Here is a 27084-nt window from a genome sequence, read left to right on the forward strand (position 1 = left end):
AGGTAAGTTTTTTTTTTTTTTTTTTAACTTCTGATCTGATGTCTGATTGGATGCTGGGGGGTCTGATAGGGGCTGATCTGAGGCTAATGGAGGGTGGGGAGGGTCTGATTGTAGTCTCATCTGAGGCTGGGGAGAGTCGATGAGGGTCTGATCTGAGGATGAAGGTTCTGATCTGAGGCTGGGGGTCTGAACTGAGGCTGAGGAGTCTGATGGGGATCTGATCTGAGGCTGTGGGGTCTGATCAAAAAGTTGGGGGTCTGATAGGGATCTGATCTGAAGCTGGGGAGTCTGATGGGGGTCTTATCTGAGGCCTGGGGGTCTGATGGAGGGTCTGATCTGAGGCTGGGGGGTCTGATGGGGGCTGATGCGAGGCTAGCGAGGCACTGATGGGGGTATGATCTGAGGCTGGGAGGTCTGATGGGAGACTGATCTGAGGCTGATGTAGGCTGGGAGGTCTTATAGGAGGATGATGGAGGTGGGGGTGCAGATTTGAGGCTGAGAAAGGGACAAAGGCAGGGACAGTTGCAAGGGAAGAGGCTGGGACAGTGGCAGTGAGAGTGAAAGCTGGGTGAACCCCTCTCTGGACCCCCCCTGGGTTTAGCTTGGCTGCCATTAATTCCAAATAAAGAATTAAATACGTAACATTATCAACCTAAAAATTAGACTGCTATATGTGGTCAAAATTGCACCTGTACTATATGTAATATATAGTGTTGAGCACGAATATTCGAATAGCAAATTTTTATCGTGACTATCGCCACTTTGAGAATTTGCAAATATTTAGAATATAGTGCTATATATTTGTTATATGGAATATTCGTTATTTTTTTCCATCTGAACACATGATTCCTCTCTGCTTCATGCTTGTGGGCCAATGAGAAGGAAGCAATGTCAAGTTCACAACAATACTTAGTGCACCAATCAGTAATCTGTAGTCAGACCTACTAAAATGTGAAGTTGCACGTAGTGCGAAAAAATATTCTAATCACTGTCGATTAGCGCAATCGCAAATATATTGGAGCACTTGACTCTATCTACATATAAAGCTATTCTAATGTTCTGCCGTGGCAACCATTTTCTCCAGTCTTAGTGGAACAAAATAAACTAATGGAGGCAATAAAGTAGTGGCAATTTTTTTTTCTTTTAATGCATTTTGTGACAGTCTAAACATTTCTACATTTTAAATGGTAAAAGACTCGGTAACACTGACATCGAAAAGGATCTAGGAATTTTAATAAACAGCAAACTAAGCTGAGAAAACCAGTGTTAGGCAGCGGCTGCCAAGCGCAATAAGATAATGGGCTGCATCAAAAGGGGCATAGAACCTAGTCCTACCACTTTAGAAAAATCGCTAGTCAGACCACACATGGAGTACTGTGTACAGTTCTGGGCTCCTGTAAACAAGGCAGACATAGCAGAGCTGGAGAGGGTCCAGAGGAAGGCAACTAAAGTAATAACTGGAATGGGGCAACTACAGTACCCTGAAAGATTATCAAAATTAGGGTTATTCACTTTAGAAAAAAGACTACTGAGGGGAGATCTAATTACTATGTATAAATATATCAGGGGTCAGTACAGAGATCTCTCCCATCATCTATTTATCCCCAGGACTGTGACGACGGGACATCCTCTGCGTGTGGAGGAAAGAAGGCTTGTACACAAACATAGAAGAGGATTCTTTACGGTAAGAGCAGTGAGACTATGGAACTCTCTGCCTGAGGAGGTGGTGATGGTGAGTACAATAAAGGAATTAAAGAGGGGCCTGGATGTATTTCTGGAGTATAATAATATTACAGGCTATAGCTACTAGAGAGGGGTCGTTGGTCCAGGGAGTTATTCTGATTGCCTGATTGGAGTCGGGAAGGGATTTTTTATTCCCCTAAAGTGGGGAAAATTGGCTTCTACCTCACAGGTTTTTTTTTTTGCCTTCCTCTGGATCAACTTGCAGGATGACAGGCTGAATTGGATGGACAAATGTCTTTTTTCGGCCTTATGTACTATGTTACTATGTTACCTGCTTTTTAATCTCTTCTGTTAGCTGTAGATTTACTGTCTGGGGCCCTATGACAGTGTGAGGAGGGTGGCAGCAGCAGTGCCAGTAACAGTGACAATAGTCACCCCATAACAGAGTGGGGAGGATGGCAGCAGCAGTAGCAGTAACAGTAGCCCCATGACAGAGTGGAGAAGGGGGTGCAGGAGCAGTGGCATTAAGGCTGTGTTCACATAACTTTATTTTTCCATTCTTCTGATCCATGAAAAGAACAGAAAAAAATAAAAATAAAAGCCTGTGTTTTGAGCATCCATAAAGCCTCATTCAGACGGTCAGTATATGATCAGTAGGACCCATTGCTGCTTTTGGCTTACAAATACTGATCTACTGATGCAAAATACTGACTCTGTGTCATATTCAATTTGCATCATCTTACGTCTAAAATCCATTTATTAAAAAAAAAAAAAAAAGAAAGTCCTGCATGCAAGACTTTAATCGCCTCTTTCACACAGTCAGTATTTGGTCAGTATTTTGCATCAGTATTTGATCAGTATTAGTAAGCCAAAAACAGGAGTGGGTCCAAAACAGAGATAACATATTATGGAAATATTTGCATCTCATCTTTGTTTTGGACCCACTCCTGCATTTGGCTTACAAATTCTGAACAAATACTGATGCAATATATTGACCAAAAACTGACCTTGTCAAAGAGTCCTTATGTTCAATTTGCATCTGTTTTGGCTATTTGTCTGAAATCATATTTTTTTTTAACAAAGAAATAAAGTTGTGCCTGCAGGATGTTAAGATGTTAATGGCCTCTTTCACAAGGTCAGTATTTGGTCAGTATTTTGAATCAGTATTTGATCAGTATTTCTAAGCCAAAAATTAAGAGATAAACAGAAGATAAAATGTTATGGAAGATTTAGATCTCTTCTGTATTTTTGACCCTCTCTTGCTTTTGGCTTAGAAATATATATATTTTATTATTATTTTTTTCTGTTCTTCTGATGGATAAGAAGAACAGAAAAAAAAATCGTGATGTCAATACTGACAGAGACAATAGTGGACCTATAACAGAGTGGGGATGGGGGCCAACATCAGTGGCAGTAATAGGGACCATAGTGGTAGAATGGGGATTGGGTCCAACAGCAGTAACAGGGACAATAGTTCCCCCCATGACAGAGTGGGGAGGGGGGCAGCAGCAATGACATTGACAATAGTTGCCCCATGACAGAGTGGGGTGGGTGGGGCAGCGGTGGTGGCATTCAGCACAAGATGGTGGCAGATCACAGTAGTAGCAGAACCCAAAAGCAAGCAAAAGCAAGAGGCAGGTTCAGGACAGGTGAGGCTACCGAGACAGTTTCTGGGCCATGCCAACTAAGCATGGTGTCAGAGGAATCCACTGATTCCTGGCAGTGTGTAACTGTTGTCACTTGAGACAATGTTGAACCATTCCAGTACAGCTGGATTGTTGGTCAAAACACGACCACTGGATGACAATTGCAGCTGTGGCCTGTTGCTGTGGCTACTATCAACCTACCTTCTTCTCCTGCCACTTGTGCCGCTACAGCAACATTTTTTCCAATGCCTGTTCCTTTGGAGGGCCCAGGCAGCTGTCTATTGGCCATAGTCTACAATAACTGCATCAGTAATCTAACAGATTATACAGTAATTCTATGTATAAACTAACAGATTAACTGGGAATATGGCAGCAGTTCAACAAGAGGCACAGTGAAATATTAGACTACCCTTTAACTCTGAGGCACAGCAATTCTTAGTATAAACTAACAGATTAACTGGGAATGTGGCAGAAGTTCAACAAAATGCACACAGTGATTACACTCAACCTGTACTGTCCCTGCAGCCTCCCTATGCTCTCCCTATAGTACCTAAAACTCTCCCTACGATCTTCCTATATTGTCCCTGCACTATCCCTATTGAATTTTCTTTATGAAACACTGTCCCTAGCACATATGCACTTGTCACAACTCTCCCTAAGGGATGAGGCTTTTATAGGTCTGTGACATCACAGGTGATGGCTATCTGCTGATTGGCTGTCTGCATGGCATTATAGGTCATATAGGATTCCTGGACTTTTTACTTTTTCTTTTTAACAGTTGGAGCAGTAATTTTAGAAAAAAGGGATTTGTTACCACGAAGTGCAAGGAAATTTGGATTTGTGGCAAATCAATTTTTTCATAAACTTCAAATCGAATTCCACTTCGGATGCTACTCAAAGTAATAAAAAATGGAAACTCAAGTTGGTCAAAAATTTCTTGAAAACAATGGTAGAATGGTATAGAATGGTATCAGGAAATAAAATAAGTAGTAGAAATAATTCATAGAATATGTCTGGTCTTCTTTTCAGGTTGGAAGTCTAAAGATCACGTACCCAAACTTGTGTGTGATTATATGAATAAAAAGTTTAATGTGGATATGCTTATAACACACAAATTACCATTTGAGAAGATCAATGAAGGATTCAAACTTTTGTGCGATGGAGAGAGGTTTGTAAATTCAACACCTTTTGTTAAGTATGGCAGGTGCACAGGAATATTAAAAGTGGACTAACTTTTCAAAAACTTTGCATAAATCAATAGTTCAGGATTACTGTAAGAAACTAAAAATATCTAAAAAAAAATGCTAGTTTTTCCCTCTAGAAGCTCATTTCTCCTCCACTCTCTAAAGACTTTTATTAACAGCATGTAGGTATTTATGAGAATAAAATGTGCACAAAGAAAACATTTAAATGGTCACTAACTTTCACACAACTTTGCATAAATTAGTACTACAGGCAGATATAATAAACTTTGTAATAACTTTGTAATATATCTTATCAGAGAAAAGGGCTTCTTTCTCCTCTTATCAGCTGTTTCCTCTACACCCCTTCCTAAACTAGCATTCTCTCCAAATTTTCAGCTGAATCTATCTTGTGAGAACAAGACAATCAACTCATTGAAGGCTCAAATTAGAGTTGTCCATAAAAGTCTGGAAAGAGCTGAGGGGAGAGGAGCAGTGAGAGAGATACAAGTTCAGGCAGGGAGGCTGGAATAGCTAATAACAAATTCTAAATCTCATCTCCAAGACCTTAATTCACATGAATGCTGTTCAGTAAATCTCTATAATGCCTTATATGGAGTGAGAAACTGTTATGGAGTAGTGATTACCAAATTGATTTATATATAAAAATAAATAATAATAAAACACATCTTGAGATACTCCCCGCCCCCTTACACCTGGAAGCGTAGCAGCACATGCACATTCAGCATCTGTACTGCCTAGGTAGCAGCAGCAGAGCCTCTGAGCTTGCACTGCTTCTCAGAGCCATGGATTGACAAGGCCAGGCGAGGTGTCTGCCCTGTCAATCAAGTTAGGAGGATTGGAGATTTGGAATCTGTCGCCAGCGACCTCCCTATCCAACTGTTTGCATAGACACATAACTGAGGTCCACCTGATTCTGGCAATGTTTTTTTTGGATGATAAGTTTTCCTAAAATTGCGCTATATGCACCTAAGCTCCGCTTCTTTGTGTGGCCAGCACCTCCCTTGCTGCTTTGATTGCCAGGGCAGGGCAGTGGCAAAACAGTATAGCTTTGTGTCTATGTAAACAATTGGATAGGGATGTCACTGTGACAGACTCCTTTTAAATAAATGAACCAGGATGTTTGTTTTTTTTACTCAATATCTGTAGAAAATAATTTTCTTTAAGAATTGTTTGACTGTTTGAATTTTCTATTTCGGCAGTCCTACAGTATGTCTTTGACAATTATAATAAAGACCTCTGCTGTGACAGTTCAACCCTATTACGACTTGCCATATGTTCATCTTAAAGGGATCTAGAATGATCTTTTTAGAATTTACAACAGAAATCTGGGTTAGAACAATTCACATCCATTAATAGGATTTAGGTCCCATACCAAACAATAATCAAAATAAATTATATATATCCAAGAAAGTATGCAACAAGTATATACTACTTAACAAAAGGAAATGACTATACCATGCTTTTGTACTGAGAAGACCAGAGATAGGGGGCTTGCACTGTACTCTGCCCCAAGCATGTTGCCAGCCAAACCAGCTTTCTTAGGGGTCTGTGATAAAATCAGTGGCTACCTAATATATTTATACAACCACAATAAATGTAGAGGTAATGGTCACGTACTTACAGAGATCTATTCACATGTCCACTTTAGGTGAAGTAATTGGATTACTGGTCTCCAGATACTCCTGTGTATTTTACATGTGTTTGGAGTCTTGGAGTATTAATCTTGCACTCCATTCTTATTATGTCTGTGAAAGTTCTCATTTATCCAGGTCATGGTATATATCTGTAAAGAATAAATCAAGGCAACTGGATGTACTGTAGACTGTCTTGACACCTTTTTCTGGGAAGTCTTTTTCACCTACTGACTCCAATTAGGATAATGGAATCAACACCTTTGACCCAATGCTGGGTATAATTACCAGATGTGGATTCAGTTACATATTTATTCCCAGAATTTTTGTACAATCACTCAGAATTGAGAAAGCTCGTTGGAAGAACGAGTGAAACATTTTCAAGAAATCTACAGTACGTCCAGTTGCCTTGATTTATTCTTTACAGATATCCACTCTTATTATATCTCATTTGGGTATTTTTAGACTTTCTAACACCTATATTCTTGGGACGACACCTATGAGGCAGCTACAGAGAATTTTAACCCCACTGAAGCACTGTACAATTATTATCAGAGACTTTCTTACTCATTGAAGTATGACCACATGTACCAGGTCTGCTCTGAAGTTTTCACTGCAGAAATGTCATAACTAAACAAAATCGGCAGCAACAAAATCCTCAAATACTATATTTTGGTGTGAAAATGCTATTGATTTGTTCCAGATTTCACTCTTTGCAATTCAAAGGGTGAAATCAATGGTGTAAATCTGTGACATAAATTGATATGCTGCAATTTAATTTTAAAATCTGCATCGCATGTCAATGTTTATGTGTGGTCATACCCTAACCCCTTAAGGATCTTGACATTTTTCACATTAAGGACCAGGGCATTTTTTGCAAATCTGACGTGTGTCACTTTATGTGATGATAACTTTAAAACGCTTTTACTTATCAAAGCCATTCAGAGATTGTTTTCTAGTCACATATTAAACTTCATGACCGTGATAAATTTGAGTCGAAATATTTCATTTTTATTTATAAAAAAAATACCAAATTTACCCAAAATTTGGAAGATTAGCAATTTAATAAATTTCTATTTATCTGCTTCTAAAACAGATAGTGATACCTCCTAAAATAGTTATTACTTTACATACCCCATATGTCTACTTCATGTTTGGATCATTTTGTAAATTACATTTTCTTTTTTTGAGACGTTAGAAGGCTTAGGCCTTTTTCACACGGGCGTCAGTTTTTTGCCCGGATAAGAGCCGGGTGCGTTGCGGGAAAATGCACGTTTTTTCCATGCGAGTGCAAAACATTGTCATGCGTTGCACTCGCATGAGAAAAATCGTGCATGTTTGGTACCCAAACCTGAACTTCTTCACAGAAGTTCGGGCTTGGGATTGATGTTCTGAAGATTGTATTATTTTACCTTATAACATGGTTATAAAGGGAAAATAATAGCATTCTGAATACAGAATGCATAGTAAAACAGCGCTAGAGGGGTAAAAAAAAAAAAAAAGAATAATTTAACTCACCTTAGTCCACTTGATCGCGAAACCGGCATCTCCTTGTGTCTCCTCTGCGCTGAACAGGACCTGGGGTGAGCTGCTGCATTAAATAGAGGTTAAGGACCTTTGGTGACGTCACTCCGGTCATCACATGGTACGTCACATGATCTTTTACCATGGTGATTCACCATGGTAAAAGACCATGTGATGACCGGAGTGACGTCATCAAAGGTCCTTAACCTGTATTTAATGCAGCAGCTCACCCCAGGTCCTGTTCAGCAGAGGAAACACAAGGAGATGCCGGGCTTCGCGATCAAGTGGACTAAGGTGAGTTACATTATTTTTTTTTTAAATGTAACCCCTCTAGCGCTGTTTTACTATGCATTCTGTATTCAGAATGCTATTATTTTCCCTTATAACCATGTTATAAGGGAAAAAAATAATGATCGGGTCTCCATCCCGATCGTCTCCTAGCAACTGTGCGTGAAAATCGCACCGCATCCGTATTTGCTAGCGGATGCTATGTGATTTTCACGCTTCCCATTCACTTCTATGGGGCCTGCGTCGCGTGAAAATCGGACAATATAGAGCATGCTGCGATTTTCACTCAACGCACAAGTGATGCGTGAAAATCACCGCTCATGTGCACAGCCCCATAGAAATGAATGGGTCAGGATTCAGTGCGGGTGCAATACGTTCACCGCACGCATCGCACCCGCACGGAAAACTCGCCCGTGTGAAAGGGGCCTTAGAAGTTTAGAAGCTAATCTTGAAATTTTTCAGAGAATTTCCAAAACCCACTTTTTAAGGACCAGTTCAGGTCTGAAGTCACTTTGTGAGGCTTACATAATAGAAACCACCCATAAATCACCCCATTTTAGAAACTACACCTACAGATTTTATAAACTTTGTTAACCCTTCAGAATTAAGGGTGAATTTCATAATTTCACAGTATTTGGGCAGATTTTACATTTTAATCAATTTTTTTCAGTAACCATGCAAGGGTTAACAGCCAAACTAAACTCAATATTTATTACCCTGATCTTGTAGTTTACTGATTTACAGATTTCACTGGGATAACTTTAAGTTGATATGTCACATTTGAAGACCCCCTGATGCACCGCTAGAGTAGAAACTCCAAAAAAAAGACCCCATTTTGGAAACTTCGGGATAAGGTGGCAGTTTTGTTGGTACCATTTTAGGGTAAATATGATTTTTGGTTGCTCTATATTACACTTTTTGTGAGGCAAGGTAACCAAAAAATAGCTGTTTTGGCACAGTTTTTATTTTTTGTTATTTACAATGTTCATCTGACAGATTAGATCATGTAGTATTTTTAAAGAGCAGGTTTTTACAGACAATATCAAATATGACTACATTTTTGGTTGTTTGTTTCAATTTTACATAATAAAGCATTTTTGCAAAAAAATGATTTTTTTATTGTCTCCATATTCTGAAAGCCATAGTTTATTTTTTTTTTACTTTTTGGGCTACTGTCTTATATAGGGACTAATTGTTTTCGGTATGAGATGACAGTTTGATTGGTAGTATTTTAGGGTGCATATGACTTTTTGATCGCTTGGTATTACACTTTTTGTGATGTAAGGTGACAAAAAAAATGTCTTTTTTGACACTTTTTATTTTAATTTTTTATGGTGCTCACCTGAGGGGTTAGGTCATGTGGTATTTTTATAGAGCAGGTTGTTACGGATGCGGCGATTCCTAATATGTCTACTTTTTTGTTTATTTAAAGGGATTCGGTCATCAGATTTAACCTCTCTAACCTAAACATAAGCTCATGTCCAGACTAATAAGAAGAATCCTAAGCTGGCCTTATTAAACCTCACTGTGGCTCTATTTGCCCCCAAAAATGGTTTTTATAACCTCTTAATCACTTACTTAAGGTGCGCAAGGGGAGTTCCGTTAATGCAGGATGCCCGGCCGCACCCCTCGCCATCCTGTGCCCAGCGCCACCTTCCCTGTCTTCAGTGCCGCCTTCTACAGCTCAGCGCCGCCTCCACAATCCTCCCTGTCCCTCTGACAGATCCCGTGCCTGTGCACTAGGCTCAGCCTGAAGCGCCCATGCGGACTCCTGGCAGCAGCTTCGTTGAGCGAAGTGCGCATGCGCCAGCCTGATGCGCACTTCGCTCAACCCTGATATGACCTGCAGATTGGCTGAGCCTAGTGCGCAGGTGCAGGATCTGGCAGAGGGAAGGGGAGGATTGCAGTGGCAGGGCTGAGCTGTAGAAGGCGGCGCTAAAGACAGGGAAGGCGGCGCTGAAGACAGGGTAGGCAGCGCTGGGCACCAGACCGCGAGGGGTGTGGCCGGGCACCTTGTATTAACGGACCTCCCCTTGGGCAAACCTGTTTTTGGGGCAAATAGAGCCACAGTGAGGTTTAATAAGTCCAGCTTAGGATTCTTCGTATTAGTCTGGACATGAGCATATATTTAGGTTAGAGGGGTTAAATCTGATGACAGAATCCCTTTAAGTTTTACACAATAACAGCATTTTTGAAAGTTTTAGTTTCTCTATATTCTGAGAGAAATATTTTTTTAATTTTTTAGGCGATTGTCTTAGGTAGGGTCTCATTTTTTGTGGGATGAGATGACAGATTGATTGGTACAATTTTGGGATGCAGATGACTTTTTGATCGCTTGATATTACACTTTTTGTGATGTAAGGTGACAAAAAATTGCTATTTTTAGCACAGTTTTTATGAAATTTTTTTTTTACAGTGTTGACCAGATGGGGTGGATCATGTGATATTTTTATAAAGCAGGTTGTTAGACATGCAGTGATTTTTTTTTTCTATTTTTTACAATTGTCTATTTTTATGAGAAAGAGGCTTTCTTTGAAACTTAATTTTTTTTAGGTTAAAAATGCTTTTTTTTCACTTTTATTATTTTTTTAGTTTTGTCCCACTATGGGACTTCAACATTGCAGGGTCTGATCCCTGTTTCAATGCAGCACAATACATCTGTATTGTACTGCATTGACTGTCAGTGTATTACACACGAACGTTGTTTGTTTCCATGTCCATTCCGTTTTTTTTGCGAATAGGATGTGGACCCATTTATTTCACCGTGTGCTGTCCGCATTAGTAGGTCCGTTCTGTAGCCCCGCAAAAAAAATAGAACATGTCCTATTCATGTCTGTTTTACGTAGGCATTGTTAAAATGGATCCGCAAAAACTGAAAAAAAGATGGCATACGGCTGTCATCCGTTTTTTTGCGGACCGCAAAACATATACTGTCGTGTGCATGTAGCATAATACACTGATAGTTTGCCTATGGGCTGGGCCTCATAGGCCTCTGCACATGCCGGGTCCCAAAGCCTTGGAATGGGTTGGGACGGCCATGGCAACTATCGGGTCCCTGCCACCGCAGCACTGGCTAAAGAGAGGGAGCGCAAACCTCCCATATGCCACGGTCAGCACTGACCGCGGCATATGAGGGGTTAATCCACCGGCATCGGCGTTATCAGGTTGTCAGTAACAGCCAGATCCGTGCTGCTGATCACGGCACCGCACATGGGGGGGAGGAAGGACCGCAGGATGAGAATGCTTGATCTGGGGATCAAAGTACAAGCCATTTAGGATGAGCATTCTATTCCTGGGTCATTAAGGTGTTAAAGGATTATTCCCTATAGGGAATAACTATTAGATCAATAAGGAGCTGGGTCCGACCACTGGAACTTCAAGAACGGGCGTTTTGTGCTGCCAAAATGAATGGAGCACAATGGGAAAATAATACGCAAAGATGTATCTCCCAGGAAAAGAGAACAGAAAAGGTGGTGCTAGAAATACAGTTCTATTTCCCTAGTAGAAGACACCTCTTTGCATATAATGCATAAGATGAAATCTGTGCCAAAATCTGAATCAGAGATTGCAGCAAACCCTTGATCTGATTCTTCATAAAACTAACTAATGTGCTTTAATCTGCAGTGTCCGGACAGTGTTGACTTTATAAGGACCACCACAAGACCTGTCGAATTATGATGAAGTTCTCCCATAAAGAAAAATATACTTTTCTGTTGTGCATTTTATGTGACAATGAAATACAGTTTCCCATTGCCAATTACTGTATTGGCATTACAAGAAGACCATCTGACTCATCAAGGGAAACACATTAAAATGCAGTAATTATTTTTAATTAAGCAATTCTATATTTTGCTGTCTAGATTTCTCAAACAATAAGTCTGTGTCATGTTACACATGCATGGTTTGCCTTTTTATTCTGTGTGTCCCTTCTCTCTTCCCTTCCTACTGTGCTCTTTGTACAGTCTCCACCTCTCTTTCCTTTGCATTCTGGCTTCACTCTTCATCTCAGCCACATATATCCTGTTAGCTGCTCACACCCTGATTTGACCTATCCATTTGTTCATCGGTGTATGATCTGCACAGTTTGGAATAAACTTCTTCACGATCTACAAGGTGTCGTTTGGATTGAGTCACTGTCAGACAATTCAACTAAGATTGATGGTTACCGCTAGTGATGAGCGAGCATGCTCAGCCGAATATCTGTTAGTCTCGAGCATCGCTATGCTCGGCACATGGGGGTACTCAACCGAGTACTGCATGTGCTTGAGCGCAATGCTCGAGTCTCCTCCCTGCAAATTTTGCGGGTTTTAAGCAACCAATAAAGGTGCAGGTAAGTACTGCCATCACTGTAATACCAGTAGACATGTTGGCTGCTGGCATTACAGTGATTAGCTGGCCGGAACGCATCATCGGTTGCTCTAAAGCACCCGATGACGCATGTTCGGCTCAGACGTAGACAGAGAGAGCAGAGCGTAGGAAGGTAAAGACAGAGTAGGGAGCGAATTTCACAGTTTTATTCAGAGAAAGCTTTTCCAAGACCCAAAAGTCCTTTTAAGGACTACTGTGTGTGTGTGTGTGTGTGTGTGTGTGTTTTTTAGAGCAACAATCTATTTACCTGCAGTCTCAGGGACAGTGCTGAGGAAGGGACAGATAGTACAACCGAAAGGTTTTCAAAGACCCCAAAGCCGTTTTAACCGCCTCTGGACCGCCTAACGCAGGATCGCGGTCCGGAGGCGGCTGTCCTAGGCACAGTCACGCATATACGCGTCATCTCGCGAGACGCAAGATTTCCTGTGAACGCGCGCACACAGGCGCGCGCGTTCACAGGATCGGAAGGTAAGAGACTGGATCTACAGCCTGCCAGCAGTGATCGTTCGCTGGCAGGCTGTAGATGCGATTTTTTTAACCCCTAACAGGTATATGATTTGGTTTTGATAACAGCGTCTAATATACCTGCTACCTGGTCCTCTGGTGGTCCCTTTTGCTTGGACCGACCACCAGAGGACACAGGCAGCTCAGTAAAGTAGCACCAAGCACCACTACACTACACCCCCCCCTGTCACTTATTAACCCCTGATCACCCCCCTGTCAATGATCACCCCCCCTGTCAATGATCACCCCCCCCTGTCAATGATCACCCCCCCCTGTCAGGCTCCATTCAGATGTCTGTATGTGTTTTACGGATCCACAGATCCATGGATCGGATCCGCAAATCACATACGGACGTCTGAATGGAGCCTTACAGGGGGGTGATCAATGACAGGGGGGTGATCACCCCATATACACTCCTTGATCACCCCCTTGTCATTGATCACCCCCCTGTAAGGCTCCATTCAGACGTCCGTATGTGTTTTACGGATCCACACATCCATGGATCGGATCCTCAAAACACATACGGACATCTGAATGGAGCCTTACAGGGGGGTGATTATCCCATATAGACTCCCTGATCACCCCCTGCCATTGATCACCCCCCCGTAGGGCTCCATTCAGACGTCCGTATGGTTTTTACGGATCCGCAAAACACATACGGACGTCTGAATGGAGCCTTACAGGGGGGTTAACAATGACAGAGGGGTGATCACCCCATATAGACTCCCTGATCACCCCCTGCCATTGATCATCCCCCTGTCATTGATCACCCCCCCTTTAGGGCTCCATTCAGACGTCCATATGTGTTTTACGGATCCACGCATCAATGGATCGGATCCGCAAAACAGATACGGATGTCTGAATGGAGCCTTACAGGGGGGTGATTAATGACAGGGGGTGATCACCCCATATACACTCTCTGATCACCCCCTGTCATTGATCACCCCCCTGTAAGGCTCCATTTAGACATTTTTTTGGCTCAAGTTTGATTTTTTTTGCTTTTTTGTTTTTTCTTACAAAGTCTCATATTCCACTAACTTGTGTCAAAAAATAAAATCTCACATGAACTCACCATACCCCTCACGGAATCCAAAAGCGTAAAATTGTTTAGACATTTATATTCCAGACTTCTTCTCACGCTTTAGGGCCCCTAAAATGCCAGGGCAGTATAACTACCCCACATGTGACCCCATTTCGGAAAGAAGACACCCCAAGGTATTCACTAAGGGGCATATTGAGTCCATGAAAGATTTAACTTTTTGTCCCAAGTTAGCGGAAAGGGAGACTTTGTGATAAAAAATAAAATAAAAATCAATTTCCGCTAACTTGTGCCCAAAAAAAAAAAAAACCTTCTATGAACTCGCCATGCCCCTCATTGAATACCTTGGGGTGTCTTCTTTCCAAAATGGGGTCACATGTGGGGTATTTATACTGCCCTAGCATTTTAGAGGGGCCCTAAAGCGTGAGAAGAAGTCTGGAATCCAAATGTCTAAAAATGCCCTCCTAAAAGGAATTTGGGCCCCTTTGTGCATGTAGGCTGTAAAAAAGTGTCACACATGTGGTATCGCGGTACTCAGGAGAAGTTGGGCAATGTGTTTTGGGGTGTCTTTTTACATATACCCATGCTGGGTGAGATAAATATCTTGGTCAAATGCCAACTTTGTATAAAAACATGGGAAAAGTTGTCTTTTGCCGAGATATTTCTCTCACCCAGCATGGGTATATGTAAAATGACACCCCAAAACACATTTACCAACTTCTCATGAGTACGGCGATACTACATGTGTAGTGTCCCACTATGTAAAAGTGGGCACTACACAAGGGTTAATGTGTTTATTGCATTTACTGTCATGTGTAATGTGCATTTCCCTTTGTTAGCTGGGTGTCAGGCCTGTCAGGGTGCAGTTTAGCCTCCCAGGCGTTAGAGGGAGCTAGAGAGCCCTAGTTATATATAGGATGGCCCAGAAAGGGGAGAGTTAGTGTATTCCAGGGGACTAGAGGAGTCACCTAGTCAGCCTGAAGCTCCTGAGGCTAAGGATAGCTCAGTTGAGATACCCCAGTAGTAGAACAGCACCTCCTGGGAGAAACCTGCAGCCACCTTTCCAATCCAGCAGACATACACAGTCATGTGACATACACAGTTTTGCATTCGAAAACTGTCTGTATTGCAAATTCCAATAATCTAGGCCTAATAAAGTGTCTATAATGTGTGGTGTTCTGTAACCAGTACTGTACTACCGTACATCAGAAAACAGTGTCTGTATTGCAAATTCCAAAAATCTGGGCTTAATATAGTGTCCATATTCTGTGGGTTTCTGTGACATATACTGTCCTGCATCTGAAAACTGTGTCTGTATTGCAAATTCCATTAATCTGAGCCTAATATAGTGTCCATAATCTGTGGTGTTCTGTGACATACAGTCCTACATTCGAAAACTGTCTGTATTGCAAATTCCAATAATATGGGCCTAATATAGTGTATATAATGTGTTGTGTTATGTGACATATAATGCGCTGCATCCAAAAACTGTGTCTGTATTGCAAATTCCAATAATCTGGGCCTCATATAGTGTCTATAATCTGTGGTGTTCCGTGACATTTACTGCCCTGCATCCGAAAAATGTGTCTGTATTGGAAATTCAAATAATCTGGGTCTAATATAGTGTCCATAATCTGTGGTGTTCTGTGACATATACTGTCCTGCATCCGAAAACTGTATCTGTATTGCAAATTCCAATAATCTGGGCCTAATATAGTGTCTATAATGTGTGGTGTTCTTTAACCAGTACTGTACTATCGTACATCAGAAAACAGTGTCTGTATTGCAAATTCCAATAATCTGGGCCTAATATATTGCCCATAATCTGTAGTGTTCTGTGACATACAGTATACTATCCTGCATCCAAAAACAGTGTCTATTGCAAATTCCAATAATCTGGGCCTAATGTAGTGTCCATAATCTGTGGTGTTCTGTGACATATACTGTCCTGAATCCGAAAAATGTATCTGTATTGCAAATTCCAATTGTCTAGGCGTAATATAGTGTCCATAATCTGTGGTGTTCTGTAACCAATACTGTACTACATCAGAAAACAGTGTCTGTATTGCAAATTCCAATAACCTAGGCCTAATATAGTGTCTAGAATCTGTGGTGTTCTGTGACATATACTGTCCTGCATCCGAAAAAATGTATCTGTATTGCAAATTCCAATAATCTGGGCCTAATATAGTGTCCATAATCTGCGGTGTTCTGTGAAATATAGTGTCCTGCATCCAAAAACTGTATCTTTATTGCAAATTCCAATAATCTGGGCCTAATATAGTGTCCATAATCTGGTGTTCTGTAACCAATACTGTACTACATCCGAAAAATGTATCTGTATTGCAAATTCCAATAATATGGGCCTAATATAGTGTTCATAATCTGTGGTGTTCTGTGACATATACTGTCCTGCATCTGAAAAATGAGTGTGTATTGCAAATTCCAATAATCTGGGTCTAATATAGTGTCCATAATCTATGGTGTTCTGTGACATATACTGTCCTGCAATACAGAGACTGTTTTCAGATGCAGGACAGTATATGTCACAGAAAAACAACAGAATATGGACACTATATTAGGCCCAGATTATTGGAATTTGCAATGCAGACACTGATTTCTGTTGTAGTACAGTATTGGTTACAGAAAACCACAGATTATGGACACTATATAAGGCCCAGATTATTGGAATTTGCAATACAGATACAGTTTTTGGATGCAGGACAGTATATGTCACAGAACACCACAGATTATGGACACTGTTAGGCCCAGATTATTGGAATTTGCAAGACAGACACTGTTTTCTGATGCAGGACAGTATATGTCACAGAAACCCACAGAATATGGACACTATATTAGGCCCAGATTATTGGAATTTGCAATACAGACACTGTTTTTGGATGCAGGACAGTATATGTCACAGAACACCACAGATTATGGACACTATATTAGGCCCGGATTATTGGAATTTGCAATACAGACACATTTTTCGGATGCAGGACAGTATATGTCACAGAACACCACAGATTACGGACACTATATTAGGCCCAGATTATTGGAATTTGCAATACAGACACTGCTTTCTGTTGTAGTACAGTATTGGTTACAGAAAACCACTGATTATGGACACTATATAAGGCCCAGATTATTGGAATTTGCAATACAGATACAGTTTTTGGATGCAGGACAGTATATGTCACAGAACACCACAGATTATGGACACTATGTTAGGCCCAGATTATTGGAATTTGCAAGACAGACACTGTTTTCTGATGCAGGACAGTATATGTCACAGAAACCCACAGAATATGGACACTATATTAGGCCCAGATTATTGGAATTTGCAATACAGACACTGTTTTTGGATGCAGAACATTATATGTCACAGAACACCATAGATTACGGACACTATATTAGGCCCGGATTATTGAAATTTGCAATACAGACACATTTTTCGGATGCAGGACAGTATATGTCACAGAACACCACAGATTACGGACACTATATTAGGCCTAGATTATTGGAATTTGCAATACTGACACTGTTTTCTGATGTACGATAGTACAGTATTAGGACACTATATACAGTTTTCGGATGCAGGACAGTATATGTCACAGACCGCCACAGATTATTGACACTACATTAGCCCCAGATTATTTGAATTTGCAATACAGACACAGTTTTTGGATGCAGGACAGTATATGTCACAGAACATCACAGATTATGGACACTATATTAGGCCCAGATTATTGGAATTTTCAATACAGATACAGTTTTTGGATGCAGGTGTCATGGAACCATGAACCAGACGTACAAGAGATAAGTGGAAAATAAGAAGGTTTTATTGAAGAGCAAGCCGTAGCAAAGTCCGAACGGATGGCTAAACCGAAGCAGGGTCTTGTGGAGACAGAGGTCAGGAACCAGAAGGGTAGTCAGACGAAGCCAGGAACAGGAACCAACGGGGTAGTCAGACGAAGCCGGAATCAGGAACCAACGGGGTAGTCAGACGAAGCCGGAATCAGGAACCAACGGGGTAGTCAGACGAAGCCGGAATCAGGAACCAACGGGGTAGTCAGACGAGGCCAGGATCAGGAACCAGAAGCAGCAGCAGTCTTGGAAGCATGTGAACACAGGAGGACCAAGCAAGGAACTGAAGCCACAGACCTTCTATATATATGAGCTAGGCATCCAGCTCCTCCCAGTGGGAAGGAGGAGCCGCAGGGTGGGAGGCTACAAGAAAACCCAGAAACCAAGATGGCCGCCAGCACATGTCAAACGAAGGGAACAGCAAGGAGGTAAGACCATGACAGTACCTCCCCCTCAAGGGCCCCTCCTCCGCGGAGTAAGGAACGGTTTCTGAGGGAAGCGTGCGTGGAAGGCTCGGAGCAAGACAGGAGCATGGACATCTGCGGAGGGAACCCAGGAACGCTCCTCTGGACCATAACCACGCCAATGGACCAAAAACTGCACCCGGCCGCGGACCAGGCGTGAGTCCAGGATATTGCTCACCTCATACTCCTCACGATTGCCCACTTGGACCGGACGAGGCCGAGGAATCGAGGAAGTGAAACGATTACACACCAGTGGCTTCAACAGGGAGACATGAAACACGTTGGAGATCCGCATGCCAGGAGGAAGCGCAAGGGCATAGGCTACCGGGTTTACCCTGCGAAGCACTCGGAAGGGACCAACAAAGCGAGGCGCCAGCTTGGGAGTGGGCACTCGAAGGTTGAGGTTGCGGGTGGACAACCATACGCGGTCTCCGACCTGGTAGGAAGGAGCGGGCGCTCGTCTGTGATCAGCCTGGAGTTTCTGGCGCTGCGCAGAGACCTCAAGGGACCTCTGGATCTGTACCCAAGAAGCACGTAGGACGGAAAGGTGATCCTCCACAGCCGGAATATCCTGGGGAGAGAATACCTCCGGTAACACGGCAGGTTGGAACCCATAATTGGCCATGAAGGGAGACGTCCCAGAGGAAGAGTTCACCGCCGTGTTCCTGGCAAACTCAGCCCAAGGCAGGAGGTCAACCCAATTGTCTTGGTGATCGGAGACATAGCAACGAAGGAATTGCTCCAAGGCCTGATTGGATCGTTCTGCGGCCCCATTGGACTGAGGGTGGTAGGCCGAGGAGAAAGAGAGATGAATCCCCAACTGGGAGCAAAAGGCGCGCCAGAACCTGGACACAAACTGACTCCCCCGATCCGACACAATCTCCTTGGGCAAACCGTGCAACCGGAAGACCTCCCTGGCAAAAATCGAGGCCAACTCTTGTGCAGAGGGTAACTTCTTGAGAGGAACACAGTGGCACATTTTGGAAAACCGATCCACAATCATGAGAATGACCGTATGGCCTCGGGATGCAGGGAGGTCCACAATGAAATCCATCCCCAGGTGTGACCATGGACGCTCCCCGGTGGCTATGGGTTGCAAAAGGCCCAACGGAAGGTGCCGAGGGGACTTACTCTGGGCACAAACGGAGCATGCCGCTACATATGCGGCGATGTCGGAACGTAGAGAAGGCCACCAGAACAGACGTGAAACCGCCCAGGACAGCTGATTCTTTCCAGGGTGCCCCGCGGCCTTGGAGTTATGGTAGGTTCGCAACAACCGAGTGCGCAACTCCTCAGGCACAAAACATCTGCCGTTGGGTCTCCCAGAGGGAGCACCAGATTGAGCCGCCAAAATCTGCTCACCCAGAGGAGAAGTCAGGCTGGTGCGAATAGCGGCCAGGATCTGATTCGGGGGTATGACCGTAGTCGGAATCGACTCCTCCCCGGACAGCTCGGAGTACTGCCGTGATAAGGCATCCGCTCTGATGTTCTTGGAGCCGGGTAGGTAGGAGACCACGTAATTAAAACGTGACAAGAACAGAGCCCATCTGGCCTGACGTGGTGTCAATCTCTTGGCCTCAGAAAGGTAGGTCAGATTCTTGTGGTCCGTCAGGATGAGAACCGGAACCACCGAGCCCTCGAGCAAGTGCCTCCATTCTTTAAGGGCCTGCACGATGGCCAATAACTCCCTGTCACCAATCTGATAGTTGCACTCCGCGGAAGACAGTTTCCGGGAATAAAACCCACAAGGAAGCAGAGGACCCTCTGGTGTTCTACGCTGAGACAGGAGGGCGCCTACTCCCGTCTCAGACGCGTCCACCTCGAGGACAAAAGGCAACCCAGGGTTGGGATGCGACAGAATCTGAGCCGACACAAAGGCGGACTTTAGAGCCTCAAAAGCTCGGATGGCCTCGAGCGGCCAGACCTGCGGATTACTGCCCTTCCTGGTCAGATCCGTGAGAGGCTTGGCTAGCATGGAAAAGTCCCTGATGAACTTCCGATAATAATTGGCGAAGCCCAAAAAGCGCTGCAGGGCACGAAGCCCACTGGGCTGGGGCCACTGTAAGACAGCCGAAACCTTCTCAGGATCCATGGAGAACCCCTCAGCGGAAATGATGTAACCTAAGAAGGTTACCTGGGATCGGTGAAATTCGCATTTCTCAAGCTTACCGAACAGCTTGTTCTCTCGTAAGCGTTGCAACACTCGTCTGACATCCAGAATGTGGGCCTCCATGGATGCAGAATATACCAAGATGTCATCCAAATAGACCACCACACACTGCTGCAACAGGTCACGGAAAACATCGTTGATGAATTCCTGGAAGACTGCGGGCGCATTGCACAACCCAAAGGGCATAACCAAGGATTCATAATGACCGGTCCTGGTGTTAAACGCGGTCTTCCACTCATCGCCCGCCTTGATCCTTACCAGGTTATATGCCGCCCTCAGGTCGAGTTTGGTAAAGACCGTGGCCCCTTTGAGGCGATCGAACAGCTCGGAAATCAAGGGTATCGGGTAAGCGTTCTTGATCGTGATGCGATTGAGACCCCTGTAATCGATGCAAGGCCTCAACTCGCCGCCCTTCTTTTTCACAAAGAAAAATCCAGCCCCTGCCGGGGACGAGGATTTGCGAATGTGTCCGCGTGAAAGCGCCTCCCTCACGTACTCCTCCATGGCCTCATTCTCCGCTACCGACAGTGGATAGACTTTGCCACGAGGAGGAACGGCACCGGATTGTAACTCTATGGCACAATCGTATGGGCGGTGCGGAGGTAGGGCAACCGCGCGCACCTTATCGAATACATCCCGGTACTCTTCGTATTCAGGAGGCAACAGAGAGTCCGAGGAAGTACACAGCAACTTGACAGGCCCATGGATGCAACTAGCCCCACACTGCGGTGACCACGAGAGGATCTCGACCGATCTCCAATCGAAAGTCGGATTATGCTTCTGGAGCCAGGGGTACCCCAAGACCACCGAGTAGTGTGGAGACGAAATAACCTGGAGACAGACCGACTCTCTGTGAACGGCACCAATGGCCATCCCCACTGGAAGGGTCTCATGAGTCACGTGTGGCGGCAGAAGGGGTCTGCCGTCTATCGCCTCAAGAGCCAGTGGGGAACCTCGAGGCTGCAGAGGAATGGAATTGGCGGCAACGAACACTCTATCAATGAACAAACCACCAGCACCGGAGTCCACCAACGCCTGGGTCGTCACCGAGCCCCCGACCCAGGAGAGGACAACCGTGATCAGTGGTTTGTCAACACGGGAAACCGGGGACGAGGAGACTCCACCCAAGATCTGCCCCCGACAGGACCTCAGGTGCGAGCGTTCTCCCGGACGGTTCGGACATGCCAACCGAAAATGCCCACCGAGACCACAGTACATGCATCGGCCCTCGCGTCTCCGGAGTACCCTCTCCCCCTCAGACAGGCGAGCAAACCCCCGCTGCATGGGTTCACCCCCAGACAAGTCATCCCCAGGAGGCGTGGGAGGAGAGGGAGGCACGGGTGGGACAGCAAACGTAGGCGCCAATCTGTTAGGAGACCTCCGCAGGCTCTCCTTAAAGGAAGGTCTCTCCCTGAGTCTGGTGTCAATCAAAATCAGGAAAGAAATAAGAGACTCAAGCTCCACTGGTAGGTCCTTAGCTGCAACCTCATCCTTCAAGGCATCCGAGAGACCATGAGAGAAAGCAGCGACCAGAGCCTCATTATTCCAGCCCACCTCTGCTGCCAGGGTACGAAACTCAATGGCGTATTCAGCTACGGATCGTGAACCCTGTCTGATGGACATAAGGAGCTTCGCAGAAGAGGCAGCACGAGCCGGCACATCGAATACCTTCCGAAGAGAAGCAACAAAACCGGAAAACTCGGCAACCACCGGATTGTTGTTCTCCCATAAAGGGCTGGCCCAGGCCAAGGCCTTGTCCGAGAGCAGCGAGATCAAGAAGCCCACCCTTGATCTCTCAGTAGGAAAGGCATGTGGCAGCAACTCGAAGTAAATGCCCACCTGGTTAAGGAAACCTCGGCACTGAGTTGGCTCTCCCCCAAAGCGCTGTGGAAGGGGGGCAGAACCGGTCATACCCTGAAACCCCACAGGCGCAGCAACAGGTGTCAGGGTAGACTCTGGCGCAACAACCGGAGCGGCAGTAGGAGCGGGCCCAGGAGCGACAACCGACCCATCGGCAACGGAAGCTAAATGAGCCGTGCGTTCAAGCAGGGTTTGCAACGCCACAGCGAACCGACCCAACAGGTGATCCTGCTGATCAAGTCTGGCAACCAGCGTAGGTAGCGAGGGTGGCCCTGTACCGTCAGAATTCATGGCTTGGTCCTAATGTCATGGAACCATGAACCAGACGTACAAGAGATAAGTGGAAAATAAGAAGGTTTTATTGAAGAGCAAGCCGTAGCAAAGTCCGAACGGATGGCTAAACCGAAGCAGGGTCTTGTGGAGACAGAGGTCAGGAACCAGAAGGGTAGTCAGACGAAGCCAGGAACAGGAACCAACGGGGTAGTCAGACGAAGCCGGAATCAGGAACCAACGGGGTAGTCAGACGAAGCCGGAATCAGGAACCAACGGGGTAGTCAGACGAAGCCGGAATCAGGAACCAACGGGGTAGTCAGACGAGGCCAGGATCAGGAACCAGAAGCAGCAGCAGTCTTGGAAGCATGTGAACACAGGAGGACCAAGCAAGGAACTGAAGCCACAGACCTTCTATATATATGAGCTAGGCATCCAGCTCCTCCCAGTGGGAAGGAGGAGCCGCAGGGTGGGAGGCTACAAGAAAACCCAGAAACCAAGATGGCCGCCAGCACATGTCAAACGAAGGGAACAGCAAGGAGGTAAGACCATGACAGCAGGACAGTATATGTCACAGAAAACCACAGATTATGGACACTATATTAGGCCCAGCTAATTAGAATTTGCAATACAGACACATTTTTGGGATGCAGGACTGTATATGTCACAGAACACCACAGATTGATATGTCACATTTGAAGACCCCCTGATGCACCGCTAGAGTAGAAACTAAAAAAAAAAGACCCCATTTTGGAAACTACGGGATATGGTGGCAGTTTTGTTGGTACCATTTTAGGGTAAATATGATTTTTGGTTTTTGTGAGGCAAGGTAACAAAATAGCTGTTTTGGCACAGTTTTTATTTTCTGTTATTTACAATGTTCATCTGACAGATTATATCATGTAGTATTTTTATAGAGCAGGTTTTTACAGACAATACCAAATATGACTACTTTTTTGGTTGTTTGTTTCAGTTTTACATAATAAAGCATTTTTGCAAAAAAAAAGATTTTTTTATTGTTTCCATATTCTGAAAGCCATAGTTAATTATTTTTTATTTTTCGGGATACTGTCTTATGTAGGGGCTAATTTTTTTCGGTATGAGATGACAGTTTGATTGGTAGTATTTTAGGGTACATATGACTTTTTGATCGCTTGGTATCACACTTTTTGTGATGTGGTATTTTTATACAGCAGGTTGTTACGGACGTGGCGATTCCTAATATGTCTACTTATTTGTTTATTTAAAGGGATTCGGTCATCAGATTTAACCCCTCTAACCTAAACATAAGCTCATGTCCAGACTGATAAAAAGAATCCTAAGCTGGCCTTATTAAACCTCACTGTGGCTCTATTTGCCCAAAAAACTGGGCAAAATGTTATATGGGTAAAAAGAGGACAGAGACTCACCTGAAAAAGACTGTGTGCTATGTCACCCAGGATGACGCTACCCCAAAGTGCGTTTTGCCCGAAGGCGAGTCTCCGTCCTCTTTTTACCCATATGGCATTTGACACAGGCTATATCTTATACCTGGTCTTCACTGTGGTTTGTTGTCTATCTATCATTCTGCACTTGCAACACAAACCCTGCTTTTTAGCCATGTGGGTTCATTTTGACTGCTGACTCACCTGTGTATTAAGGTTATCATACTTTTCTCTGGTCATTGGTCGGTTATTGCACCATGCATATTCCATTGATCAATATACATATTTTTCACAACTGATACATGTGCTATCCCAGGGTGGCGCTCTTTTTTTGCTCCCATTCACTTTTTAATGGCATATCATTTATTTATTTACATGCACATCTTTTAATCATGTCATAACTAAATTGAATTTATTTTTACTTTTTGGTACTATGAGCTCCGTTTTCTTGTCCTTTCTGTACCCCAAGAGTCTGGTCAACCGAATCCTCACTCTGATCATCCTTTCTCCCACCATGGAGAGGCTTGCCAAATCAGTGATCTCACACGCGGATATTCTGAGGAGCTCTTTCCATCGCCAGTATTAGATTTGGCCCACGCGCCCAGCACGCTTGAAGAGGGAGCTGAGATATTGTGCCCTGATTCCTAACCTCTTGAGCCTTCACAGTCTCAAGAAGATGACTGTGGTGTACGTCAATCATTAGTTCATGAGGTGGATGATGTTGAGGCACAAGTCAGGAGGATGAACAGAGTGAGGAAGTGGAAGAGGAGGTGATGGGCGAAGAGGTCACTGACCCAACATGGGAAGGTGAAAAGCCATGCGAGGACAGCAGTACAGAGGGGGAGGAATCTGCAGCAACGCAACAAGCTGGAAGAGGTAGTGGGGTTGCAAAAGGGAGAAGTCAGCCCACACCAAACAGTTCCGCAACCGTTACACTGAGCACCCCCATGCGTAAATCTACCTTGTCAAGGGGTAAGTGTTCCGCAGTATGGCGCTTTTTTTTAGGAAAGTTCAAACGACAAAATAGTTGTTGTTGGCTACCTGTGCCGTACCAAAATGAGCGGGGGCGTGAACACTAGCAAGCTCACCACCACCAGCATGATTCGCCATATGGCATCCAAGCACCCTAATAAGTGGGCAGAACGCCTGGGTCCACAATCTGGGTCTGCAGGTCACACCACTGCCTCCTCTTTCCCTGTGTTAAGCACTTGTAATGGTCGCGTACACACACACACACACACACAGGGGGGAGGGAAGTGACCACTGCGCTCCACCCTTAGCCATGGCCCTGCCTACTTGCCTCGCGCGTCCTAATGACAGGGGACAACCGGACGGCAATCCCTAGCTTGAACTAAGTGCAGGGATGACAGACAGACAAACAACAGAATGTGAACGGACCGAGTCAATACCAGGAAAGCTACAAAGTACAAATGGAGCAAGCAGAGAATAGTCAGGAGAAGCCGGGGTCATAAATACCAGGAGAGTCGTGAAGTACCAAAGGAGTAGGCAGAGGATCATAAGGAGGAGGCCGGGGTCAGAATACCAGGAGAGCAGCAAAGTACACAAGGAGCAGGCAGAGGATCGTCAGGAAAAAGCAGGCGGTAGGTACGCCAGGAAATACAACATCACAGGTGGAACCTAAATTAACAGGCAACCTGTGGCCAGCAGGCTGCCTTTATTTATAGTGGGGAGTGAGGGTCATGTGACGTGGCCAGCGTCACATGACCGACAGACCAACCAGTCGAGCACCGAGTGATCAGCTCAGTGCTCAAGGCAGACTGGAGCAGGGAACCTCCCAGCTAGCAAAGCCGCCCTGGGAACGAGGTCAAGCACAGATTCTCGCTCCCGAAGCTAAGCAGCAGGTCTGCGGCTAATGGGAGACCGAGTGCACCTTCGGAACCCCGTTACAGTACCCTCCGTTTAACAAGGGGCCACCGGACCCAAGACTTCAGGCGATGGCCTTTCAGGGTGTTCTAAATGAAATTTTCAAACAAGTCTAGGAGCATGAACCTCCCTGGCAGGTACTCAAGATCTCTCTTCAGGTCCATACCCCTTCCAGTGAATCAGGTACTGCAAGGAATTACGCACCTTCCTGACATCCACTATTTTAGACACCACATACTCGACAGCATCATTAACAAGAACCGTTGGAGGCGAGGCATTCGATGGTACTACCGGTTCAACATATTTTTTAAGTAGAGATTTATGGAACACATTATTTATGAATGTGGAATGACTCGGGCAGCTCCAACCTAAATGATACCGGGTTAATTACCTCCGTGATCTTATATGGTCCAATAAAACGAGGAGAAAACTTTTTAGAATCTACCTTAAAAGAGAGATTCTTGGAGGACAACCATACCTTATACCCAATCTGAAAATTCACCCCCCTTGAACGTCTCCTATCGGCCTTGAGTTTCTGAGAACTTTGAGCCTTTTCTAAGTTCGATTGACCCGGGCCCAAACTGTGCACAGTTCAGAGGAGAGCCTATCCACCTTAGGGTTAGAGGAGGAGGCTGATGACCCAGAATGAAAACGGGGATGGAAACCATTGTTACAAAAGAAAGGTGAAACCCCAGCAGAAGAATTGACATGGTTATTCAAAGCAAATTCAGCCAATGGAAGAAATTTCACCCATAATTGCTGGTCATCAGCCACATACAACCTCAAGAATTGTTCCACAGACTGATTAAGGCGTTCAGTCTGCCCATTACTCTCAGGGTGGTAGGCAGAAGAAAAAGACAATTAAATTTGACATTTTTTACAGAAGGCCCTCCAGAATTTGGACACAAACTGCACACCCCTGTCAGAAACAATATTTTGTGGGATACCATGCAATCGAACAATTTCTTTAAAAAAATAGACGCCAGGGTTTTGGGATTCGGAAGTTTAGCCAGGGGAATGAAATGGACCATCTTGCTAAACCTATCGACCACTACCCAAACTACAGTCTTACCCTCCGCCGGCGGTAGGTCAGTTATAAAGTCCATTGAGATATGGGACCAGGGTCTACTGGGAATGGGTAGGGGTCGTAGGTTACCAGCAGGGCGAGTCCTAGGTGTCTTGGACCTGGCACAAATCTCACAGGCTGACACGTAGGACTTGACATACCTAGTTAGAGTGGGCCACTAATAAGATCTA

At 44.5% G+C, this 27084-nt stretch overlaps 1 protein-coding gene across 1 annotated transcript in view; it reads left to right on the forward strand.

Annotated features, from left to right (window-relative positions):
• LOC122924670 (alcohol dehydrogenase 1-like) overlaps nucleotides 1-12083 on the forward strand; it is a 117594-nt gene extending 105511 nt beyond the window's left edge. The window contains exons 8-9 of the mRNA XM_044276005.1: nucleotides 4359-4497; nucleotides 11602-12083. Coding sequence (XP_044131940.1) covers nucleotides 4359-4497; nucleotides 11602-11626 — 164 coding nt within the window. The 3' untranslated portion in view covers nucleotides 11627-12083. The remainder of the gene's footprint in view (nucleotides 1-4358; nucleotides 4498-11601) is intronic.
• The last annotated feature ends 15001 nt before the right edge of the window (nucleotides 12084-27084 follow it).

The sequence above is a fragment of the Bufo gargarizans genome, chromosome 1, assembly GCF_014858855.1.
Source record: "Bufo gargarizans isolate SCDJY-AF-19 chromosome 1, ASM1485885v1, whole genome shotgun sequence".
Classification (NCBI taxonomy): Eukaryota; Metazoa; Chordata; class Amphibia; order Anura; family Bufonidae; genus Bufo; species Bufo gargarizans.